The sequence below is a fragment of the Dipodomys spectabilis genome, unplaced genomic scaffold, assembly GCF_019054845.1.
Source record: "Dipodomys spectabilis isolate Male_0828 unplaced genomic scaffold, ASM1905484v1 ptg000329l, whole genome shotgun sequence".
NCBI lineage: Eukaryota > Metazoa > Chordata > Mammalia > Rodentia > Heteromyidae > Dipodomys > Dipodomys spectabilis.
The window spans coordinates 4,770,836-4,791,356 of NW_024871006.1; the positions used below are offsets into that span (position 1 = coordinate 4,770,836).

The 20,521-nt window shown below is 55.2% G+C and overlaps 2 protein-coding genes across 2 annotated transcripts in view; one reads left to right on the plus strand and one right to left on the minus strand.

Annotated features, from left to right (window-relative positions):
* Itgb4 (integrin subunit beta 4) overlaps window positions 1-12,126 on the plus strand; it is a 31,196-nt gene extending 19,070 nt beyond the window's left edge. The window contains exons 26-40 of the mRNA XM_042665440.1: window positions 3,248-3,452; window positions 4,696-4,853; window positions 5,068-5,248; window positions 5,342-5,479; window positions 7,061-7,243; window positions 7,333-7,468; window positions 8,501-8,685; window positions 8,997-9,227; window positions 9,355-9,513; window positions 9,974-10,162; window positions 10,728-10,916; window positions 10,999-11,154; window positions 11,245-11,409; window positions 11,500-11,610; window positions 11,690-12,126. Coding sequence (XP_042521374.1) covers window positions 3,248-3,452; window positions 4,696-4,853; window positions 5,068-5,248; window positions 5,342-5,479; window positions 7,061-7,243; window positions 7,333-7,468; window positions 8,501-8,685; window positions 8,997-9,227; window positions 9,355-9,513; window positions 9,974-10,162; window positions 10,728-10,916; window positions 10,999-11,154; window positions 11,245-11,409; window positions 11,500-11,610; window positions 11,690-11,829 — 2,526 coding nt within the window. The 3' untranslated portion in view covers window positions 11,830-12,126. The remainder of the gene's footprint in view (window positions 1-3,247; window positions 3,453-4,695; window positions 4,854-5,067; window positions 5,249-5,341; window positions 5,480-7,060; window positions 7,244-7,332; window positions 7,469-8,500; window positions 8,686-8,996; window positions 9,228-9,354; window positions 9,514-9,973; window positions 10,163-10,727; window positions 10,917-10,998; window positions 11,155-11,244; window positions 11,410-11,499; window positions 11,611-11,689) is intronic.
* A 66-nt stretch (window positions 12,127-12,192) lies between these two features.
* Galk1 (galactokinase 1) lies at window positions 12,193-16,655 on the minus strand. The gene is made up of 8 exons (XM_042702674.1): window positions 16,442-16,655; window positions 15,214-15,403; window positions 14,489-14,608; window positions 14,154-14,289; window positions 13,860-14,041; window positions 12,729-12,879; window positions 12,486-12,648; window positions 12,193-12,402 (listed from the first exon to the last, which is right to left on the minus strand). The coding sequence occupies exons 1-8, from the start codon at window positions 16,604-16,606 to the stop codon at window positions 12,331-12,333; spliced, it is 1,179 nt and encodes a 392-aa protein (XP_042558608.1). The 5' UTR covers window positions 16,607-16,655; the 3' UTR covers window positions 12,193-12,330.
* Window positions 16,656-20,521: the final 3,866 nt, after the last annotated feature.

A 20,521-nucleotide genomic window follows, 5' to 3' on the forward strand; every position in this document is an offset into this window, starting at 1 on the left:
GCGCAGCTCCAGCGGGCCTGGGCTAGGTTCCTAGGCCTGAGCAGGAGGACATGGCAGCTACTGGAGTCCCTGGTAACCAACCCCCAAAGCTGGCTTCCCCCAAAGACATCCTATTGAGCTTGCCACCCTCCGCAGGGGCGCCTCACTCCCTCTAAGTGAGGGTAGCAGCTGCCCAAGGCCTCACTGCTGCTAGGAAGCAGCTTCTTCCTATATGGGCCGGTGACCAGTCCAGATCATTCCTGAGCTCTTCAGCTCAAGGGGAGTGCTTTAGCTCCTGAGTCACAGCACCACTTCCGGTTTTCTGATGGTTTATTAGAGATAAGAGTCTCCAGGGCGTTTCTGCCCAGGGCAGGCTTTTGAACTTTGATCCTCAGATCTCAGCCTCCTGAGTTGCTAGACCAACAGGCATGAGCCACTGGTGCCCAGTTCTGTTTTTTGGGCTAGTACCGGGGTTTTTTGTTTGGTTGGTTTTGGTTTTTGTCGGTCATGAGCCACAGCGCCACTTCTGGCTTTTTCTGCTTCTGTGGTGCTGAGGAATCAAACCCAGGGCCTCATGCAAGCACTCTACCGCTGAGCCACCTTCCCAGCCCTAGTACTGGGGTTTGAACCCAGGGCTTCACGCTTGATCAGCTTGCTAGCTCAGCTGGCACACCTCCAGCCCTGCCTTTTGCTTACTGTCTTGGAAATGGAGTATCATGGACTTTTCTGCCTAGGCTGACTTTGCATTATGATCCTCCAGAACTTAGCCTCTGAAGTAGCTGATTCTACAGCTGTGGTGAGCCACTGGACCCAGGCTGTTCTCATCTTTAATTCTGAATTTATTATCAATATTTAAAAGTTTAATCCAAAAATTATCCCAGAGCTGGACACATGGCTCAGGCAGTAGAACACATATCTTACTAGCCAAGTACAGCAATCCCCTCAAATCTCCACCCCCCCAAAAAAAATTGTTAAATTAATAAAATCTATGCCAGGCACTCGTGGCTCAAGCCTGTAATCCTAGCTACTCAGGAGGCTGAGATCTGAGAATCGCGGTTCAAAGCCAGCCCAGGCAGAGAAGTCTGTGAGACTCTTGTCTCCAATTAACCACCATAAAACTGGAAGTGGTGCTGTGGCTCAAGTGGTAGAGCGCTCGCCTTGAGCTGAAGAACTGAGGGACAGCGTCCAGGCCCAGAGTTCAGCTCCCATGAGTGACCAAAAAAAAAAAAAAAAAAAATCCCAAGAAGTTTCTATCTTTATAAATCTCCTGCCTATACCATATTATACAAAAAACAACTGGCTTTCTTGTTATTCTTGTATAAAGATGCCTAGGTAGTTGATAGTTCAAGAAAAAATTTCTAGCCAGTCACCAGTGGCTCATACCTGTAATCCTAACTACTCAGGAGGCTGAGATCTGAGGATCTGTTCCAAGCCAGCCTAGGTAGGAAAGTCCGTAAGACTCTCATCTCCAATTAACAATGAAAAAGCCAGAAATGGAGCTGTGGCTGGAGTGGTAGAGGACTAGCTTTGAGCAAAAAAGCTGAGGGAGTCAGGCGCAGTGGCACACACCTATAATCCCAGCTACTCAGAAGGCTGAGCCGGGAGGATTGCTTGAGTCCAGGAGCTCTGAGCTGAAGGAGTTCTGGTGGCTCACACCTGTAATCCTAGCTACTGAGGACGCTGAGATCTGAGAATCTCACTTTGAAGCCCGTCTGGGCAGAAAAGTCCCCATGAGACACATACCTTCAATTAACCACTCAAACTGGAAGTGGAGCTGTGGCTTAAAGTGGTAGAGCACTACCCTTGAGCAAAAAGAGCTCTAGGGCAGAGCTTAGTTTCTGAGTTGAAGATGTTGATACCAAACTTGGTGCAGACACCTGATCAGCATAGCACACTTCAGCTCAGAGCTCCTGGACTCAAGGAAGCCTCCTGAGTAGCTAGGATTACAGGCATGAGACACCAGCACCCTGCTTTGGCTTAGCTTTTTTACTGCTGACTGACACTCTACCACTTGAACCATGTCTCTACATCTGACTTTTTGGTAGTTAGTTGAAGACTGGCCAACTTTTCTGCTTAGACTGGCTTCAAATCTCAATCCTTAGACCTCAGACTCCTCAGTCCCTAGTATTACAGGTGTGAGTTTTAGCACCACCAGCTGATACTGAATTCTTGACATGTCCATATCAGCTTCTTTCTCTCTCTCTCTCTCTCTGTTGTGGGGCTTCAACTCAGAAACTAAGCTCTGCCCTAGAGCTCTTTTTGCTCAAGGGTAGTGCTCTACCACTTTAAGCCACAGCTCCACTTCCAGTTTGAGTGGTTAATTGAAGGTATGTGTCTCATGGGGACTTTTCTGCCCAGACGGGCTTCAAAGTGAGATTCTCAGATCTCAGCGTCCTCAGTAGCTAGGATTACAGGTGTGAGCCACCAGAACCCGGCCACATCTGCTTCTTCCATTTTCCTCCACTTGTAGGCTTTCCTATCTGCTCTGGGCTACCTCTCCCAACAGGCCTAGCAAACCACACCAGAAAATGAAATATTAGTTTGAAGCGCCACCTAGTGGTATAAAATGAGAAGACACTCTCTCTCTCTCTCTCTCTCTCTCTCTCTCTCTCTCTCTCTCTCTCTCTCTCTCTCTCTCTCTCTCTCTCTCCTGAGCATTGAGAAAATAAATTTGGCATTGGTAAAAATGCCCTACTCAACCATCAAGGTTTAGGTCCAAGCAGGATCTCAGATTCCAGAGCCTCAACCTGCTTCTCTTCCCACATGGGACCTGCAGATCCAGAGCTTCTGCCAGCCCGTGTCTCTGTATGCTAGGTCCAAATCCCAGCTCTTGCACGACTTCCTGTCTGAACCTTGGCAAGTTCCTTAACCCTGTACAGGGCTCCATTTTCTTGTCTGTAAAATCTCTGCCTCCCACTGCCGGAGGGTTATGCGAGCTAATATTTAAAGTGCTGTCAGAGGTGCTGCGTAAACAGGAGCCATTTCATGTCCACACTTGACAGGGAAGGGTGTGGCCATGACCCTGAATCCCCACCCCCAGCCCCAAAGGCTCTAATTTTGTTGTTTTCCAGTCAGTGTCTTACTAAGTAGACACTGTCTAGGCTTGCCTGGAACCTACTTTGTAGTTCATGCTGGTCTCAAACTCACCATCCACCTGCCCCAGCCTCCCACTTGCTAGGATTACAGGCTTGTGCTACCAGGCTTGGCTGTAATGTCTGAACTGCCTCTTCCTGCAGTCCTGGTCTAACCTCGATGTTCCCACTCCCAGGACTATGTCCCCATGGAGGGTGAGCTGCTCTTCCACCCTGGAGAGACCTGGAAGGAGCTTCAGGTGAAGCTCTTGGAGCTGCAGGAAGTCGACTCTCTCCTGCGAGGCCGCCAGATCCGCCAGTTCCACATCCAGCTCAGCAACCCCAAATTTGGAGCCCGCCTGGGCCAACCCCACATAGCCACTGTCATCATTGGAGAGAGAGGTGGGCAGAGTCTGGGGTTGGCACAAGCAAGTGGAGAGGGAGGGAGGCTGGGGAACCTCTCAGCCAGGACTGCCAGATTCAGCCAGCACAAACATGAGGCCAGGGGCACCCTATTTAATGGTACCTTCACGTACACAGTGCAACTTTCTTGGGTTTTTGGTGTTTTGTTTTGGTCAATCATAAGGCTTGAACTCAGGGCCTGGGTAGCCTCTCTGAGACATTTTGCTCAAGGCTAGCACTCCACTACTTTGAACAACTCCACTTCTGGTTTCCTGGTGGTTAGAGATAAGTCTCACAGACTTTCCTGCCTGGGATGGCTTTGAACTGTGATCCTTAGATCTCAGCCTCCTGAGTAGCTAGGATTAAAGATGGGAGCCACCAGTGCCTGGCCTTTTTAATTTTTGTTGTTGTTGTTGTTGGTCATGGGGCTTGAACTCAAGGCTGGGGCTAGCACTCTCCCACATCACAGCACTACTTGGGCCTTTTCTGCTTATGTGGTACTGAGGAATGGAACCCAGGGCCTTATGCATGGGAGGCAAGATCTGCCACTGAGCCACCTTCCCAACCTTTAACTAATTTTTTACAGAACTGGGCACAGTGGCTCACACCTGTAATCCTAGCTACTCAGGAGGCTGAGATCTGAGGATCATGGTTCAAAGCCAGCCCAGGCAGGAGTCTATGAGACTCTTATCTCCAATGAACCAGCAGAAAACCGGAAGTGGCGCTGTGGCTCAAATGGTAGAGCACTAGCCTTGAGCACAAAAGTTCAGAGACAGGGTGGGAGGGAGGGGGGAGGCTGGGAAGGGAGGTGAAGGGTAAACAAAGGAGGAGGCTGCAATGCTTGGTAAGAAATGTATGCATTATCCTGCCCATGTAATTGTAACCCCTCTGTACAGTATGTTCTCAAATAAAATTAAATTAAATTAAAAAAAAAAAAAAAAGTTCAGAGACAGTGCCCAGGCCCAGAGTTTAAGCCCCATGACCAAAAAAAAAAAAGAATAAGTATGGCCAGAATATTCCTCTTGGCTGCTAAGGGTGGGCAAATTCCCTCTCCCTCCGCCAGTCCCTCTCTCCATCCCCCACCTCCACTGCAGCGTGCTGTGAGGCCCTCAGTGGCTCCAGCCTTCCCAGGAGGCAGGTGAGAAAGACCTGAGTGGGGGAAGCCTGGGTGTTGAGCTGAGTCTGGTGCCCCCTGGTGGTGAGGAGGTCTGAGCCAGCCGGCCAGCTCTACCTTGATCCGCAGATGAACTGGACCGCAACTTCGTAAGTCAGACGCTGTCGTCACTGCCGCCCTCTGGAGGTGACCCGGGCGCTCCCCAGAATCCCAACGCCAAGGCCGCCGGGTCCAGGAAGATCCATTTCAACTGGTTGCCCCCTCCTGGCAAGCCTTTGGGGTACCGGGTAAGGAAGGAGGCCATGGGGATGTGCATACTCAGTACCAGCAGGCCCAAGCACCAATGGCCAGAAGGAACCCCATCTGTACCCCCAGAAAGAACCCACTCCTGAGCCTTTCAGGAATTTCCCTGTATTACCCCAGCCCACGTGCAAACCCCAAGGGGTCAGTGGCTTTGATGCTTGCCTCTTCCTGCTGACCAGCCCCCTCCCCTCTGAACAGGTCAAGTACTGGATCCAGGGTGACCCCGAGTCAGAAGCCCACCTGATCGACAGCAAGGTGCCCTCAGTGGAGCTCACCAACTTGTACCCCTACTGCGACTATGAGATGAGGGTGTGTGCTTACGGGTCTCAGGGTGAGGGGCCCTACAGCACCCTGGTGTCCTGCCGCACCCACCAGGAAGGTGAGGCCTCGCGTCCCCGCCCTCCACCGTCTCCCCCTGCTGCCAGCACCCCCACACACACCTCTGACAGGGCTCTTCCCACCCCTCCCCCAGTGCCCAGCGAGCCGGGGCGTCTGGCCTTCAACGTCGTGTCTTCCACGGTGACCCAGCTCAGCTGGGCCGAGCCCGCTGAGACCAATGGTGACATCACAGCCTACGAGGTCTGCTACGGCCTGGTCAACGAAGACAACCGTAAGGACTGGCGGGCACCTTCCTGGCCACCCTGCCAACGCCACAGAGGAAGGGGAGGGACACTGAGGCACAGGGAGGCGTGGGGCTTCAGGTTGATCCTGGGTTCTTTGATCCAGTCAGTGGGCAAGCAAAAGGCATCGTGGAAGTTTTTTTGGTGGGTCTTTATCATGGCATCATTATTATTATTATTATTATCAGTCCTGGGGCTTGAACTAAGGGCCTGGGCACTGTCCCCGAACCTATTTGTGCTCAAGGCTAGTGCACAAATTTGAGTGAGACAGCACCACTTCTGGCTTTTTCTGGGTCATTTATTGGAGATAAGAGTCTCTCAGACTTTTCTGAGAGGCTGGCTTTGAACCGCCATCCTCAGATCCCAACCTCTTGTGTGGCTAGGATTAGGGTGTGAGCCATCAACTCCCAGAATAGGTGTTTTTTTTTGTTTTTGTTTTTTTGGTTGGTCATGGGGCTTGAACTCTGGACCTGGGTGCTGTCCCTGAGCTCTTCAGCTCAAGGCTAGCACTCTACTACAGCACCATTTCTGGCCTTTTCTGTGTATGTGGTGCTGAAGAATCGAACCCAGGGCCTCATGCATGCAAGGCAAGCACTCTATCACTGAGCCACCATCCCAGCCCCACATAGGTGTTTTTTTTTGTTGTTGTTGTTGTTGTTGTAAGGTCTTTGCCTGGCTGCTTTCCATTCATGCACTCTGGCATCACAGGCCCAGAGGCATCTTTCTGAACTGGTTACCAGGTAGCTTTTTTTTTTTTTGCTGGTCCTGGGGCTTGAGCTCAGGGCCTGAGCACTGTATCTGAGCTAACACTCTACCACTTGAGCCACAGCCCCACTCCCTGCTTTTAGGTGGCTGATTGTAGATGAGAGTTTCATGGACTTTCCTCCCAGGAGTTAGTTGGAACCACAATCCACAGATCTCAATGCACTCCATGTCTGTAGCTCCCTCAGAAGTCACTGAGAAGGCTGGGAATGGGGCTTAGTGGTAAAAGTGCTCGCCTAGCACCCATGAAGCCCTGGGTCTGATTCCTCAGTACCACATAGAAAAAGCCTGAAGTGGCGCTGTGGCTCAAGTGGTAGAGTGCTAGCCTTGAGCAAAAGCAGCTCAGGGACAGCGCCCAGGCCCTGAGTTCAAGCTCCAGGACTGGGGAACAACAAAAAAAAAGTCACTGAGAATGCCCAGGCCTCTTGCCCTCCACTGCCCCAAAGCTGTCATACTTTCTCGTCCTGCAGAGGGCACAGGGTAGGAGTTATCCTGACAGCAGCCTTGCCTCCTGAGTGAGCTTGTGTGGGGGCACCTTGCACGGAAGACCACTGGCCAGTCGGTAGAATCGCCATCAGAGCCACTGAGTCTCCTGCTGGTTCTCCATTCACTCAGCTCCCCCACTGGCTAGCTGGTGACACCTCCCAGAGTCAGGCACTCCCAGGTTCTAAGAGCTTGGCTGATGGCAGGACACCTCAGCAGCGCCACGCGCCACCTCAGTCCTCGCCATCCTGCAGCACAGCCCGGTCAGGGCTGGGGCCAGGCAGGAACCCGAGCAACACCCCAAAGTGCTCTCCTTCGTGCCTCAGGACCCATTGGGCCCATGAAGAAGGTGCTGGTGGACAACCCCAAGAAACGGATGCTGCTCATTGAGAACTTGCGAGAATCTCAGCCATACCGCTACACGGTGAAGGCGCGCAATGGGGCAGGCTGGGGGCCAGAGCGGGAGGCCATCATCAACCTGGCCACTCAGCCCAAGAGGCCCATGTCCAGTGAGTGGCAGGCAGGAGAGGCGCGGGGTGGGCCAGGGGACAGGAGGCCACAGCTGGAGCCCGCTGGTTTACCTCCCCCCACCCTGCAGTCCCCATCATCCCGGACATCCCCATCGTGGACGCCCAGGGCGGGGAAGACTACGAGAACTACCTCATGTACAGCGACGATGTGCTGCGCTCCCCAGCCAGCAGCCAGAGGCCCAGCGTCTCCGATGACACTGGTGAGTGAGACGCAGAGAAGGCCAGGGTCCCGGGTACAGAGCGGTATTATCCCTGGTGTCCAGACACAGCCAAGGGGGCCACCAACTAGCCGCAAACATCCACAGCCCTGAAGGTACAAAGGGGACAGAGCTGCTGGGGGCACTTTGTAGCACGTGCACACCTGCATGTACATAGGGACAGTCAAACACCTGCCCGGAGGGCTGAAGACCATCAGACCAGCCCACATCTGTGTGGGTTCGTGCACACGGGACTATAGCTTTGTAACCTAGGGTTCACAGCAGGCCCTGATATCCAGCTGATTTCTAGGGGCCAGCCTATGTGAGAGAACCCCTAAGGCAGAGCCTTGAGCAGCAGTGGCAGGGCCCAAGGGAACGGAAGTGGGGGCCCCATGCTCCATTGGCTGTTCCCCCTTGATTCCGGGTGTGCGGTGAGACTCCTGGATGCACACTTCTTGCTCCGACTCCACTGTGAGACTCTGGATGAGTCACCCACCCTTTCCAGTTTTCATTTTTCAGTACTGGGGCTTGAACTCCAGGGCCTGGGGCCTGTCCCTCAGCTCTAGAGCTCAAGGCAAGTGCTCTACTCCTTCAGCCACTGCACCACTTCCTTTTTCTGGTGGTTCACTGGAGATTAGACCACTGGACTCTCCTGCCTGGCTGGCTTTGAACCGGGAATCCTTAGATCTCAGCCTCCTGAGTAGCTAGGATGATAGGCATGCGCCACCGGTGCCCGGCTTGGCTCAGTGTTCTGGTCTGTAAATCAGGCTGCCTGTCACCCAATGCCCTGAGTAAGAAGTCCTCCGCTACCCAGGATCTCCCCACACAGCGAGGCCCCCTGGCCATGTTGGGATATTCAGGGGCATTCAGCTGGGCTGCTGCTGGTCATGTTCTGGGCTTGCAGGGGCTCCTCCTGTCCCCACCGAGCAGTGACACCACGCCTACAGACCCAGCCTTGCGCCAGGCCTGGCCGTGTCCACCCCGCCCGCCCCGGCCGTGCCAATGCGGCCCTTCGTTGTTCCCAAGGCGGAGGTGGCAGCGGCTGGAAGTTGGAGCCCCTGCCGGGGGAGGAGCTGGACCTGCGGCGCGTCACGTGGCGGCTGCCCCCGGAGCTCATCCCGCGCCTGTCGGCCAGCAGCGGGCGCTCGGACGACGAAGGCGCCACGGGCAGCAGGGACCCTGAGGGCGGAGGGGGGCGCTGCACAACGCCCAGGCCTCCCGGAGGTGACCGCCTGCCCAGGGGGCTGTGGCCTCGGAGCCTGGGGCGGGGCTCCCCGCACAGCCTCTGCCCGCTGCCGCCAGGATTCTTAGGGCTCTCACATCCACGAGGATCCCGGTGCCCCTGGGACTGGGGCACATGCCCTAGGCCAGCTCTGGGCCCCGGGGCCCAACACAGACCCCTCAGGGGACACGGGGCTTCGGCCTGGTAGTCAAGAGATCGTTTTCTACTCTAAGGGCAGGTGACCCCAGGACCACAACAGCCCCCGAGGCTCTGGGTCCGAGAAGGCTGAGCTGATCAGTCCCTGTCCCCCTAGAGCACCTGGTGAACGGCCGGATGGACTTCGCCTTCCCTGGCAGTGCCAACTCCCTGCACAGGATGACGGCAGCCACCGCCGCCTACGGCACCCACCTGAGTCCACACCTGTCCCACCGTATGCTGAGCACATCCTCCACCCTCACCCGAGACTACCACTCGCTCACCCGCACTGAACACTCGGCCACGCTGCCCCGGGACTACTCCACGCTCACCTCCCTGTCCTCCCAGGGTGAGTGGCCCTGGCCGAGCCTTCCCAGCTCCTTCAGGCCTCCACTGCCTACCCTCCAGGGCACGTGTGTGGATCCACACGTGTGAGCACACCTGCCCCCTCTGAATCTTGTTTTGTCCCGCCCTAGGCCTCCCTCCCATCTGGGAAGAAGGGAGGAGCAGGCTCCCGCTGTCCTGGGCGCTGGGGTCCTGGAGTCGAGCTCAGAGGAAGGGGCTCTCCCCCTCCAGGGGCTCCCAAGACTCTATAATCCTGGCTGGGCAGTCAGCAGTGCCCTCCTGGCACCCAGGTAGTACAGGAACAGCCCTCCCAACCGCATGGCTGCCTTCTCCATCTGCCATCGGACCACCACTGCAGTCCCATCATGCCTTGGCCTCTTTCCATTTGCGGATGCCGCCCCACCCACAGCGCTAACCACTGCGCATCACTCTCATCTGTGCTAAAGCCTAACCACAGCTGCCCTTCCAAGGTGCACACAGGACTAGGGCTAGGCAAGGGGCCAGGCCAGCCGTCGACGGGGTGGGCTGGCAGGCAGACTCAGGGCTCACTCCCTTGGCACAGGCCAGGGCTATACCATCTCTGAAGCTGTGTGGGAGGTGCTGGGTGGCCCGAATAGAAGGTTGCAAGGTAAATGAACTGCCCAGATGGTCGGTGTAGGCGAGCCAAGTGAGCAAGGCTAGGTAAAGCTGTGCATCTACCCAGAGACCTCAAGCCCATCTCTTGGACTTACTAAGGCTCTTGTTTTCCAGACTCTCGGGCAGCTGCGGCAGGCGGAGCAGCCCCGGTGGGCGGAGCAGCCGCAGTGGGCGTGCCCGACACACCCACACGCTTGGTGTTCTCAGCCCTGGGGCCGACATCTCTGAAAGTGAGCTGGCAGGAGCCCCAGAGCGAGCGCATGCTGCTGGGCTACAGCGTGGAGTACCAGCTGCTGAACGGCGGTGAGGCCCGGCTGCCCACAGCGCCAATGCCACTTTGTGCCACCGGGGCTCCCCAGATGGCCAGCAATTCACCCAAACCCCACCTAACCTGAGGTTCCACCCCACAGACCCCAGCTCCTCTCATTGCCTTCTTTCTTCCTGGGCCTTTCTTGGTCACTTCCTGTGCTAGGTTTAGCCTAACAAGGCCTCACACACCCCAGGCCTCTGCTGGCCATTGTGGGAACTGGGGAATGGTGTCTCTCTGGGCAGACACACATGAAGCAGTGTCACCTGGGCACCTGGCCAGGGCACAGATTTGACCAGAACAGGATTGAGATTAGAAGTTCTGCTTCTCTCCCCCCCCCCAGTAATATCAGTCTTGCTAGACAGGTACCCCACCACGTGAGCCACACCCCCAGCCCTCTGCCTACCTGGTAACCTGACCAGCCAGCCACACCAGGTTATAGCCATACCTCAGGCAGACATGGTGGGTGCCGAGCAGCTGTGGGTGGCAGCCCAGGGAAGGACGGGATCGGGCTGGAGGTGGGAATAAAGCCGCTCGCTCTCTGGCCTGCCCTCCTCATAGGCGACCTGTACCGACTCAACATCCCCAACCCCGGCCAAACTTCAGTGGTGGTGGAAGACCTCCTGCCCAACCACTCCTACGTGTTCCGAGTACGAGCTCAGAGCCAGGAGGGCTGGGGCCGGGAGCGCGAGGGCGTGATCACCATCGAATCCCAGGTGCACCCTCAGAGCCCTCTGTGCCCCCTGCCAGGTAAGCAGTCTTGCCCTACAGCGGCTGCCATCACGCCCGCACTCCCCACGCACTCACATTCGGCCTCTGCCGCTGCCCGCAGGTTCTGCCTTCACTCTGAGCACCCCCAGCGCCCCGGGCCCGCTGGTGTTCACAGCCCTCAGCCCCGACTCGCTGCAGCTGAGCTGGGAGCGGCCACGGAGGCCCAATGGAGATATCCTGGGCTACCTGGTGACCTGTGAGATGGCCCAAGGAGGAGGTACTTCCTGTCCTAGGACAGCAGGAGGGGGGAATGACGGAAGGATGGAAGTGGGGGCCCCAGGGGGCTGAAGGCATCTCTCCTGGGCAGGACCCGCCACCACCTTCCGGGTGGATGGAGACAACCTGGAGAGCCGGCTGACGGTGCCCGGCCTCAGCGAGAACGTGCCCTACAAGTTCAAGGTGCAGGCCCGGACAACAGAGGGCTTCGGGCCGGAGAGGGAGGGCATCATCACTATTGAGTCCCAGGATGGAGGTAGGGCGGCCTGCGGGCCTCTTCGTCTCAGCCCTCTCTGGCCACGCCTTTTCCGCACGCCATCCTGAGCGGCTGGTCTGTCTGCTGCAGGCCCCTTCCCACAGCTGGGCAGCCACCCCGGGCTCTTCCAGCACCCGCTGCAGGGCGAGTTCAGCAGCATCACCACCACGCACACCAGCACCACCGAGCCCTTCCTCATGGGTAAGTCAGCGCGGACGAGGGGCCCCTGGCTCCTGGGAGCACAGAGCCAAGCAGAATCTCTCCGTCTCTCCCCCGGCAGATGGACTGACACTGGGGTCACAGCGGCTGGAGGCGGGGGGTTCCCTCACCCGGCATGTGACCCAGGAGTTTGTAAGCCGGACCCTGACCACCAGTGGGACCCTCAACACCCAGGTGGACCAACAGTTCTTCCAAACCTGATCCACCCAAGGTCCTCAGTGCCTTGGACCCTGGGGCCCCCTCCCTGCCTTCTCTCCCCACCCCACCCCCCGCAGCTACTTTATTCTTGGACCCCCAGTGATCCATCCAGCTGTATGCTAATCACAGAGGTGAGTCCTTTGAAAAGCAATGAAGGGCCAGAGGACCTAGAAGGTTCTGGGCCCTTCTGGCTGCCCCCTGCCCTGGCAAAACCCCTTTGTAACCAAAGAGCTGGGACCAGCAGCACACCCAGGTTCCAGCCTTTGTTCTGCACTTAATAAACCACTTTGCTACCGCCTGGCTACTGCACTGTCTTCTCAGGCCTGAGGCGCGCCCACGGGGAGCAGAGCAGCAATTCTGACCATCTCTCTTCTCTGACCCCAGCGCACCCACCTCTAGAGGCAGGTGGGGGCTGGACGGTCAGAGGCACAAGTTTATTGAGCACCCAGAAGCAGAAGGCAGGTGCTGGAGGCGGAGTGGCAGGGCCTGCCACCCAGGGGTGCTTCACAAGTGCAGCACCTTGGCTCCATCGGCGGCCTGAGAGAGGTAGAAGGTGGCTGTGCCGCTGTACTGCTCCTGGGGGAGAGGTGCGGGCCTGAGTGATGGGCAGACCAGGGCGCCTGCCTCTCCTGCCCTCCCGGGCTCTGGCATTCACCCACCTGTATGTGCTGCATGGCACGGGAAGCAGCAGAGGCCTCCAGCAGTGTCACTGTGCACCCACCAAAGCCGCCACCTGTCATCCGACTGCCATACACACCAGGCACGGATAGTGCAGCCTCTACCAGCTGGTCCAGCTCCGGGCAGCTCACCTCGTAGTCATCCCTGAAGCGGACAGAGGAGGAGGAGGGTGGGCCTGGGACCCACCTGGGCCCAGGAGATGTGGGGGCACCCCAAGGCCTTACCTGAGTGAGTGGTGACTCTCCACCATGAGGCGGCCGAAGGCTCTGTAGTCCCCACGTCTCAGAGCGGCAGCTGCCTGGGCCGTGCGCCGGATCTCACCCACCACGTGCCGTGCCCGCCGCAAGCCCTCCTTGCTCACCAGCTCTCTGCCCGCTGGGGAGGAACAGGGCTTAGCCACTGGATCTCACGCTGCCCCTAGGTAGTGACCCACTCAGAGCAGGGGCTGGGAAAATGGCTCAATGGTAGAGTGCTTGCCTTGCATGCATGAGGTCCTAGGTTTGATTCCTCAGCACCACATACACAGAAAAAGCTGGAAGTGGGGCAGTGGCTCAGGTGGTAGAGTGCTAGCCGTAAGTTGAAGAGCTGAGGGACAGTGCCCAGGCCCAGAGTTTAAGCCCCATGACCAAAAAGAAAAAGTGGCAGAGCACCAGATTTCAGGCTGAGTACCAGTGGCTCACACCTTATAATCTTAGCTACTGTGGGGGTTGAGATCTGAGGATCTTGGTTTGAAGCCATACCAAACAGATCTGAGGAACTCATCTCCAATTAACCAGCAAAATGTCAGAAGTGGAGGTGTCGGTGGCTCAACTGGTAAAATGCCAGCCTTGAGCAAAACAGCTAGCCAAGAACATGAGGCCCTGAGTTCAAGCCCCAGTATTGGCACCAAAAAAAAAAAAAATTCAAGAAAGGGAGGGATGAGCTGGGCACCGGTGGCTCACTCCTGTCATCCTAGCTACTCAGGAGGCTGAGATCTGAGTATTGCTGTTCAAAACCAGTCCAGGCAGGGAAGTCCGTGAGACTCATCTCCAATGAACCACCAGAAAACCAGAAGTGGCATTGTGGCTCAAGTGGTAGAGCGCTGGCCTTGAACTGAAGAGCTGAGGGACAGCACCCAGGCCCAGAGTTTAAGTCCCACGACCACCACCACCAACAACAAAAAGGCAGGGATGTAATTAAATGCTACAGTACTGGCGTAACTTCAAGCCCTGCTGATGCAGTATTGCGGAGGAGGCGGGAAGAACATTACAAAAGTCCCAAGTGATCAAGAGTTGGACAGCAGGGTCAAAGCTACACGGAGGCCCCGGCGGGAAGCCCGGCCTTCTGCAGACAAAACATGTCTGGCCAGCTCTCACCCTCAAGCTCTTCCAGCCGCACCTCTCGAAGGCTCTCCTTGCCCAGGGCCCGGGCCACTTCTTCACACTGGCGTCGCCGCAGGGGGTACTCACTGGAGCCCAGGGAGTGGCGAACGTTGGAGTTCGTGATGAGCACAGCCAGCTTGGGGTCAGACAGCGGCACCAGGCTTGTCTCCAGGGACCTGCGATGGAAGGGTTGGGACTGGGGGAGATGACACCGTCAAGGGTCCTCTTGCCAGGCCACACAGTGGGCACAGGCCGCCACCTAAGGGTGGGGGAGGGGAAGCCCCTGACCTGCAGTCAATGAGCAGCGCATGGCCTTTCTGCCCCAGCAGCGCGATGAGCTGGTCCATGATGCCACAGGGCACCCCTGCGAAGCTGTGCTCGGCCCGCTGACACACCTGGGCCCGGGTAACTATTGCCCCCGTGTCTGTGGCACAGGGTGAGGTAGGGAAGCTGGGGGCCCAGGAAGGGGGCACAAGGGGTGGCCATAGTGGAGCAGCATTAGCTCCAATGACAATCTAAGCAGATGCCCCCCACCCCTATCCCCGCCCTAAGGAGAGGAAGAAGCTCTGATCCCCAAACTTCAGGGAAGTTGAGTGGGTGAGGGGCTGGGGCCTCGGTGGTACCTGGGCAGAGCTGTTGGAGGAAGGTGTATGTGGCCACTTCCAGAGACGCAGAGCTGGAAAGCCCTCCCCCCAGGGGCACTGAGCTGACCACCACTGCGCTGAAGCCAGGGATGGGGGCAGCTGCGGGGGAAAGAATGGTGATGGTAAGAGGGCGCTGGATGGACACAGGAAAAGGTTGTGCCTGGAAGCTGCTCCCGGGCATGCGTGTGTCAACTCAGGGGTCACCAACCTACTCGGCCCTCTTGAAGTTGCCAGGCAATCTTCTTAGTTGTCTTCCTGAATTAGGGCTCTAGAAGCCAGCAAGCTGAGGCCTGAGGAAAGCTCCAGAATCTCCTGAGATATCAGGTTCCTCACACCCTGCAAACCTTCTACACTGTGTATCCAATGGCTGAATGGGTGTGTGTGTGTGTGTGTGTGTGTCACCAGTCCTAGGGCTTGAACTCAGGGCCTGAGTGCTGTCCCTGAGCTTCTTTTCCTCAAGGCTAGTGTTCTACCACTTGAGCCACAGCTCCACTCCTGACTTTTCTGGTAGTTTATTGGAGATAAGAGTCTCACGAACTTTTCCTACTTGGGCTGGCCTTGAACCACGATCCTCAGATCTTAGCCTCCTGAGTAGCTGGGAGTAGAGGCATTTGTCCCTAGCACCTGGCTTTGAATGGGCTTTGTGGCTGAGAGGTGGCACTCCAAGGTGCTACAGGAACTTGACCCAGGCTTGGGTCCCATACCTGGGTAATGCTGAATCACTCCTTTGACATAGTTGGCCCATCGCGGGGTTCCAGGCTCTAGAGATCGCTGGGCTGTGGGCAGGGGGAATTGCAGTCGCTGGGGTTCATCAGCGTTTTTAGAGGTGGTGAGAAGAGAGACAAGCCCATCTGTTCGGGGGCTGCCCACCATCAGGGTCACAAGCTCCAGTGCCTGGCAGGAGGGACAAGGAGCATGCGTAGCTTACACCTAGGCCACCTCACAGCTACAGGACCCATTTAGCCACTGGATTCACCATGAGAAGGTTTCCAAGGCAGGGCATCCCAGGGTACAAATGAGGGACCTGATGCCCTGGACTCTGTCCTGACTGCCTCTTACATGATTACATGATTGGAGGAGCCAGGATTCAAATCCCAGGTCTCTGTTGCCTTAGGCAGGCAGGAAGAGTAGGGAATTTGCACAACTAGAAGGGAGTGAGTGAGCTTCGGAAAGGGCCTGAGTGCTGAGCAGGCCTTGGGGGCTTGGAGCACTGGCCTCTGGGTCTTCAGGGGTGGAGCTAGTGGTGGACAGAGCACAATCTGGACTTTGCCCAGATCATGGGCTCCCCACTGTGAGGCAAGGGGCAGATAAAGAGCTAGCTCCAAGGGTGAACAGGGTGAAATGAGCTCTATGCCTCCCCACTTGCAATGCTCTCTTCCCTCCCCACCCCCCTCCACCCCGAGTCTGTGGTCATCATTCACTTCCTGAGTGGTGCAGTGGGGTTGAAAGAGTCAAAGGTTGAGAGCTGGAAGGAATCCGCCAGGTTCACACACAAAGAACCAGCTGTGTGATCTGCTGCAGCTCCCTAGCCCTCTCTGGGTCTGTTTCCTCCTCCGTGAGTGGAAGCGGCTGACCCAGCAAGATGAGGGCTACATTCACCCAGGCCTGCAGTTTGGGGCCCACCGACGGCGGCGGCCCGCCCAGCCCCCTTCTACGTGCTACAGGGACCCCCACATTTTACGGGAGGCGAACACACACGCCTCCAGGTTCAAGGCGAGGGTCAGCGGGGGCCTGGGGGGAGAGGCATCGGCAGGCCCTCTGGGGCCTCGGCTGCCCGTCTCCCTCGCACGTGGAAAAAACGGCCCTTCCGGGGTCTCTCCGGGGTGCTCGACCCCCAGCCTCGGCCGCCCCGCCCCGCACCCCGCCCACCCGAGGCCCGCGCTCCCCCGCGGCCCGAGCGGCGGACGCGGGGGCCCCCACGCAGCCCCTCACCATGGGCAGCACCAGGCCCTGGTTGTAGTCCGTGTGCTCCCCGATGAGGTTGACGCGGCCCGGCGCCGACACGGCCAGCTCGGGCTCGGCCCCGAACTCATCCCGGAAGGCCCGACAGGCCTCGGCCAGCAGCTCCTCGAGCTGGGGCGGTCTCGAAGCAGCCATGACGCTGGTCAGCAGCTCGGCGCACCTCGGCGCGGGATGCTGGGGGCGGGGCCACGCGAGGCTGGGGGCGGGGCCACGCGAGGCGGGCTCTGAGTCCGGAGAGGGCCACGCCCCTGTCGCCAGGCCACGCCCCCGGCCAGCCACGCCCCTCCCGCTGCCAAGGCAGGAATCCACTCACTGAATGCTGGAGACCCTGGAACAGATCTGTACCCAATTGATGTCTTTATTTCTACATTTGGGGAAAAAGCAGTGGGTGCCCACTTGAGTGAGTACAGCCTTGAGTGGCGCTTAGCACAATAGAGAGATCGGAGCTGCCCTTTCCAGGAGCCTGTCCATGCATACCAGCAGCAGCAGCAGCAGCAGCAGCACACTCAACGACATCAGACATCCAAGAGACCAGAACTTCCTAAAAAGACCACTTAGGTCACCAAGAAGTCAACATCCGGGCTGGAAGGTGGCTCAGTAGTAGAGTGCTTGTCCAGCATGCATGAAGCCCTGGGTTCGATTGCTCAGTACCACATACACATTGAAAAAGCCAGAAGTGGTGCTGTGGCTCAAGTGGTAGAGCACCAGCCTTGAGTAAAAGCAGCTCAGGGACAGTGCCCAGGCCCAGAGTTCAAGGCCCAGGACAGAAAAAAAAAAAGTCACCATCCGTTTATCGGTGTCATTAGGAAGGTGACCCGATGTACAGTGTAAAGACAGCCAAGTTTGGTGGTAACCAGAGTCACTGTGTGACTGTGTGTGTGTGTGGTATGTGTGTGTGTGTGTGTGTGTGTGTGTGTGTGTGTTACTAGAGATTATCTCGAGTCTCAAGTTCTCTTGACTGCTTTTTCATTCATGGCTGGTGCTCTACCACTGAGCCATACTTCTACTTCTGGGTTTTGGTGGTTAATTAAAGATAAGAATCCCTTGACTTTTTTTTCCCAGATTGGCCTTGATCTGATCCTCAGTCTCCTAAATAGCTAGATTTATAGGCATGAGCCACCAGTGCCTGGCCTGAATCACTTTTTTTTTTTTAAGTAAAAGGAATGTTTATGGGCTGGGAAGGTGGCTCAGTGGTAGAGTGCTTGCCTTGCATGCATGAGGTCCTGGGTTCGATGTTCGATTTCTCAGCACCACATAAGCAGAAAAAGCTGAAAGTGGTGCTGTGGCTCAAGTGGTAGAGTGCTAGCCTTGAGCTGAAGAGCTGAGGGACAGCACCTATGCCCAGAGTTCAGGTCCCACAACCGACAAAAAAAGAAAAAGAAAAATTAAATCTGTGTCAAAGCTGATTAATAAACATTCCTTTTTTTTTCTTTTTCTTTTTTTTCTCCTCAGAAAACTGGAAGTGGTGATTTAATGTCCAATAAATCATCACTCTTTATAAATGCATATTTTAATGAATTCAGGAAAATGTAATCTTCATGTAATCTTCACAGCCAGAGCTACTTTTTTTTTTGGTTGCTCGTGGGGCTCAAACTCTGGACCTGGGCGCTATCCCTCATCTCTTCAGCTCAAGGCTAGCCCTCTACCATTTGAGCCACAGCACCACTTCCAGTTTTCTGAGTTTTTTTTTTTTTTTTTTTTTTGGTCCGGTCGTGGGGCCTGAACTCTGGGCCACTTCCAGTTTTCTGAGTTTTTTTTTTATTGGAGATAAGATTCTCATGAACTTTCCTTGCCTGGGCTGGCTTTGAATCGCAATCCTCAGATCTCAGCCTCCTGAATAGCTAGGATTAGAGGTGTGAGCCACCAATGCCCGGCCTCAAGATCTTTATTTCTTTGTCCGTCATTGTGCCTGACCTCTGGGCCTGGGTGCTGTTCCTGAGCTCTTCAGCTCAAGGCTAGCACTCTACCACTTGAGCCACAGCACCACTTCCAGCTTTTTCTGCTTATGTGGTGCTGAGGAATCGAACCCAAGGCCTTATGCATGCAAATCAAGCACTCAATCACTGAGCCACTTTCCCAGCCCCCAGAGGCACTTTTAGCAGGTCCTAATTCTAAGGTTCACTCATAATCCCAGCTCCTAGATGGAAGACTGAAGGATGGCAGTACCAGCTGTGGGCCCAGCCCATCCTGGAAGGACTAAAGGCAGCTGCTAACACACTGCACTGTTGGCAGCAGGTGCTTCATCACCCAGGGGCCTTGGTCTCAAGGCCTGGCCTTGCACCCAGAGTTGAACTTTCTCCTCTTGCCAGCTTGCATTCTAAACCCTCAGCCTGGTCCCAACCTTTTGGTAAGAGTCTTTATGAACTTTCCTGCCTGGGGCTGGCTTCCAACTGTGATCCTTAGATCTCATCCTCCTGAGTAGCTAGCATTACAGGTGTGAGCCATGGGTGACTGGATGAAATAAGTAAAATTTTAGAAATGGTAAATTATATGCTTGTGTGTTACATATCTGTAAAACTGTTTAAAAACAAGGAACATGCCAGGCGCCAGTGGCTCATACCTGTAATCCTAGATACTCAGGAAGCTGAGATCTGAGGATAAGAGTTCAAAGGCAGCCTGGGAAGGAAAGTCCTTGAGACTCTTATCTCCAATGAACCACCAAGAAGCCAGAAATGGCGTGATGGCTCAAGTAGGAGAGATGCCAGCCTTGAGCCAGACAGAGCCCAGACCCTGAGTTCAAGCCCCAGTATTGGAACCAAAACAAAAGGTGGTAGTCTGTTTCTTTGGGGCTAATTCAAATGGAATTAAACTCATAAACCAAAACCATGTCTCCCTACTGGGCACCATATGTTGAATAAAATTGAATAAAGCAACCTCTTCTCCTCCACTCTTCAAATTTCCACTCATAATATGGTGTAATTTGAAGTAAACGACTTCTCTGAATCTCATTCTCTCATCTGTAAAATAGGACTAATGATTCCTTGCCACAGCCTATTGCTAAAAACAAAAAAAACAAAAACAAAACTAGCGGGGCATTGGTGGCCTATTCCTGTCATCCTAGTTACTCTCGAGGCTGAGATCTGAGGATCAAGTTTCAAAGCCAGCCTGAGCAGGAAAGTCCATGAGACTCATCTCTAGTTAACCACCAGAAAGCCAGAAGTAGAGCTGTTGCTCAAAATAGTAGAGCGCTAGCCTTAAGCAAAAGAGCTCAGAGACTGTAACCAGGCCCCAAGTTCAAGCTCCATGACTGACCAAGGAAAAAAAAACAAACAGGGCTGGGAAGGTGGCTCAGTGTCAGTGGTAGAGCGCTTGCCTTGCATGCGTGAGGCCCTGGGTTCGATTCCTCAGCACCACATAAGCAAAAAAAAAAAGAAAGCAAAAAAAAAAAAAAAACAAACAAACAAACAACTAAATGAAATTATCTTCTTCAAGTGCCTAGCCCAGCACCTGATACTTAGTAGCACAGAATAAATATTTGCTATCATTATCATACCTCCATTAATTCAATAGGTGGTACTGGATTTCCTTGTGTGTAATTGGTCAGAAAGATTAAAAAAAAAACAACTCAGACTTCTACCATCTGATTGGGAGGATATTCACAGACATGAATATCTTCTGACTGAGATAAATGCTTTAACTAGGGAGTTGAAGAGGGAGGATGAATCTTGATCTTTTTTTCTACCACCATGTTTCATTTGGATTGAAAATACGCCCATTAGACCTCTTATCATCAATAGGTATTTTGCTACTATGGGTGTGTGTGTGTGTGTGTGTGTGTGTGTGTGTGTGTGTTAATTATACTGGGGGAGGGATGAACCCAGGGTCTCTGATGCTAAGCAAGTTCTCTACTACTTGAGCCATGCTCCTAGCAATTTATTTTGCCAGTTCTGGGGCTTGAACTCAGGGCCTAGGCACTGTCCCTGAGCTTCTTTTGCTCAAGGTTAACACTCTACCACTTGAGCCACAGAGCCACTTCCAGCTTTTTCTGTTTATATGGTGCTGAAGAATTGAACCCATATGTGCTAGGCAAGAACTCTACCACTAAGCCAC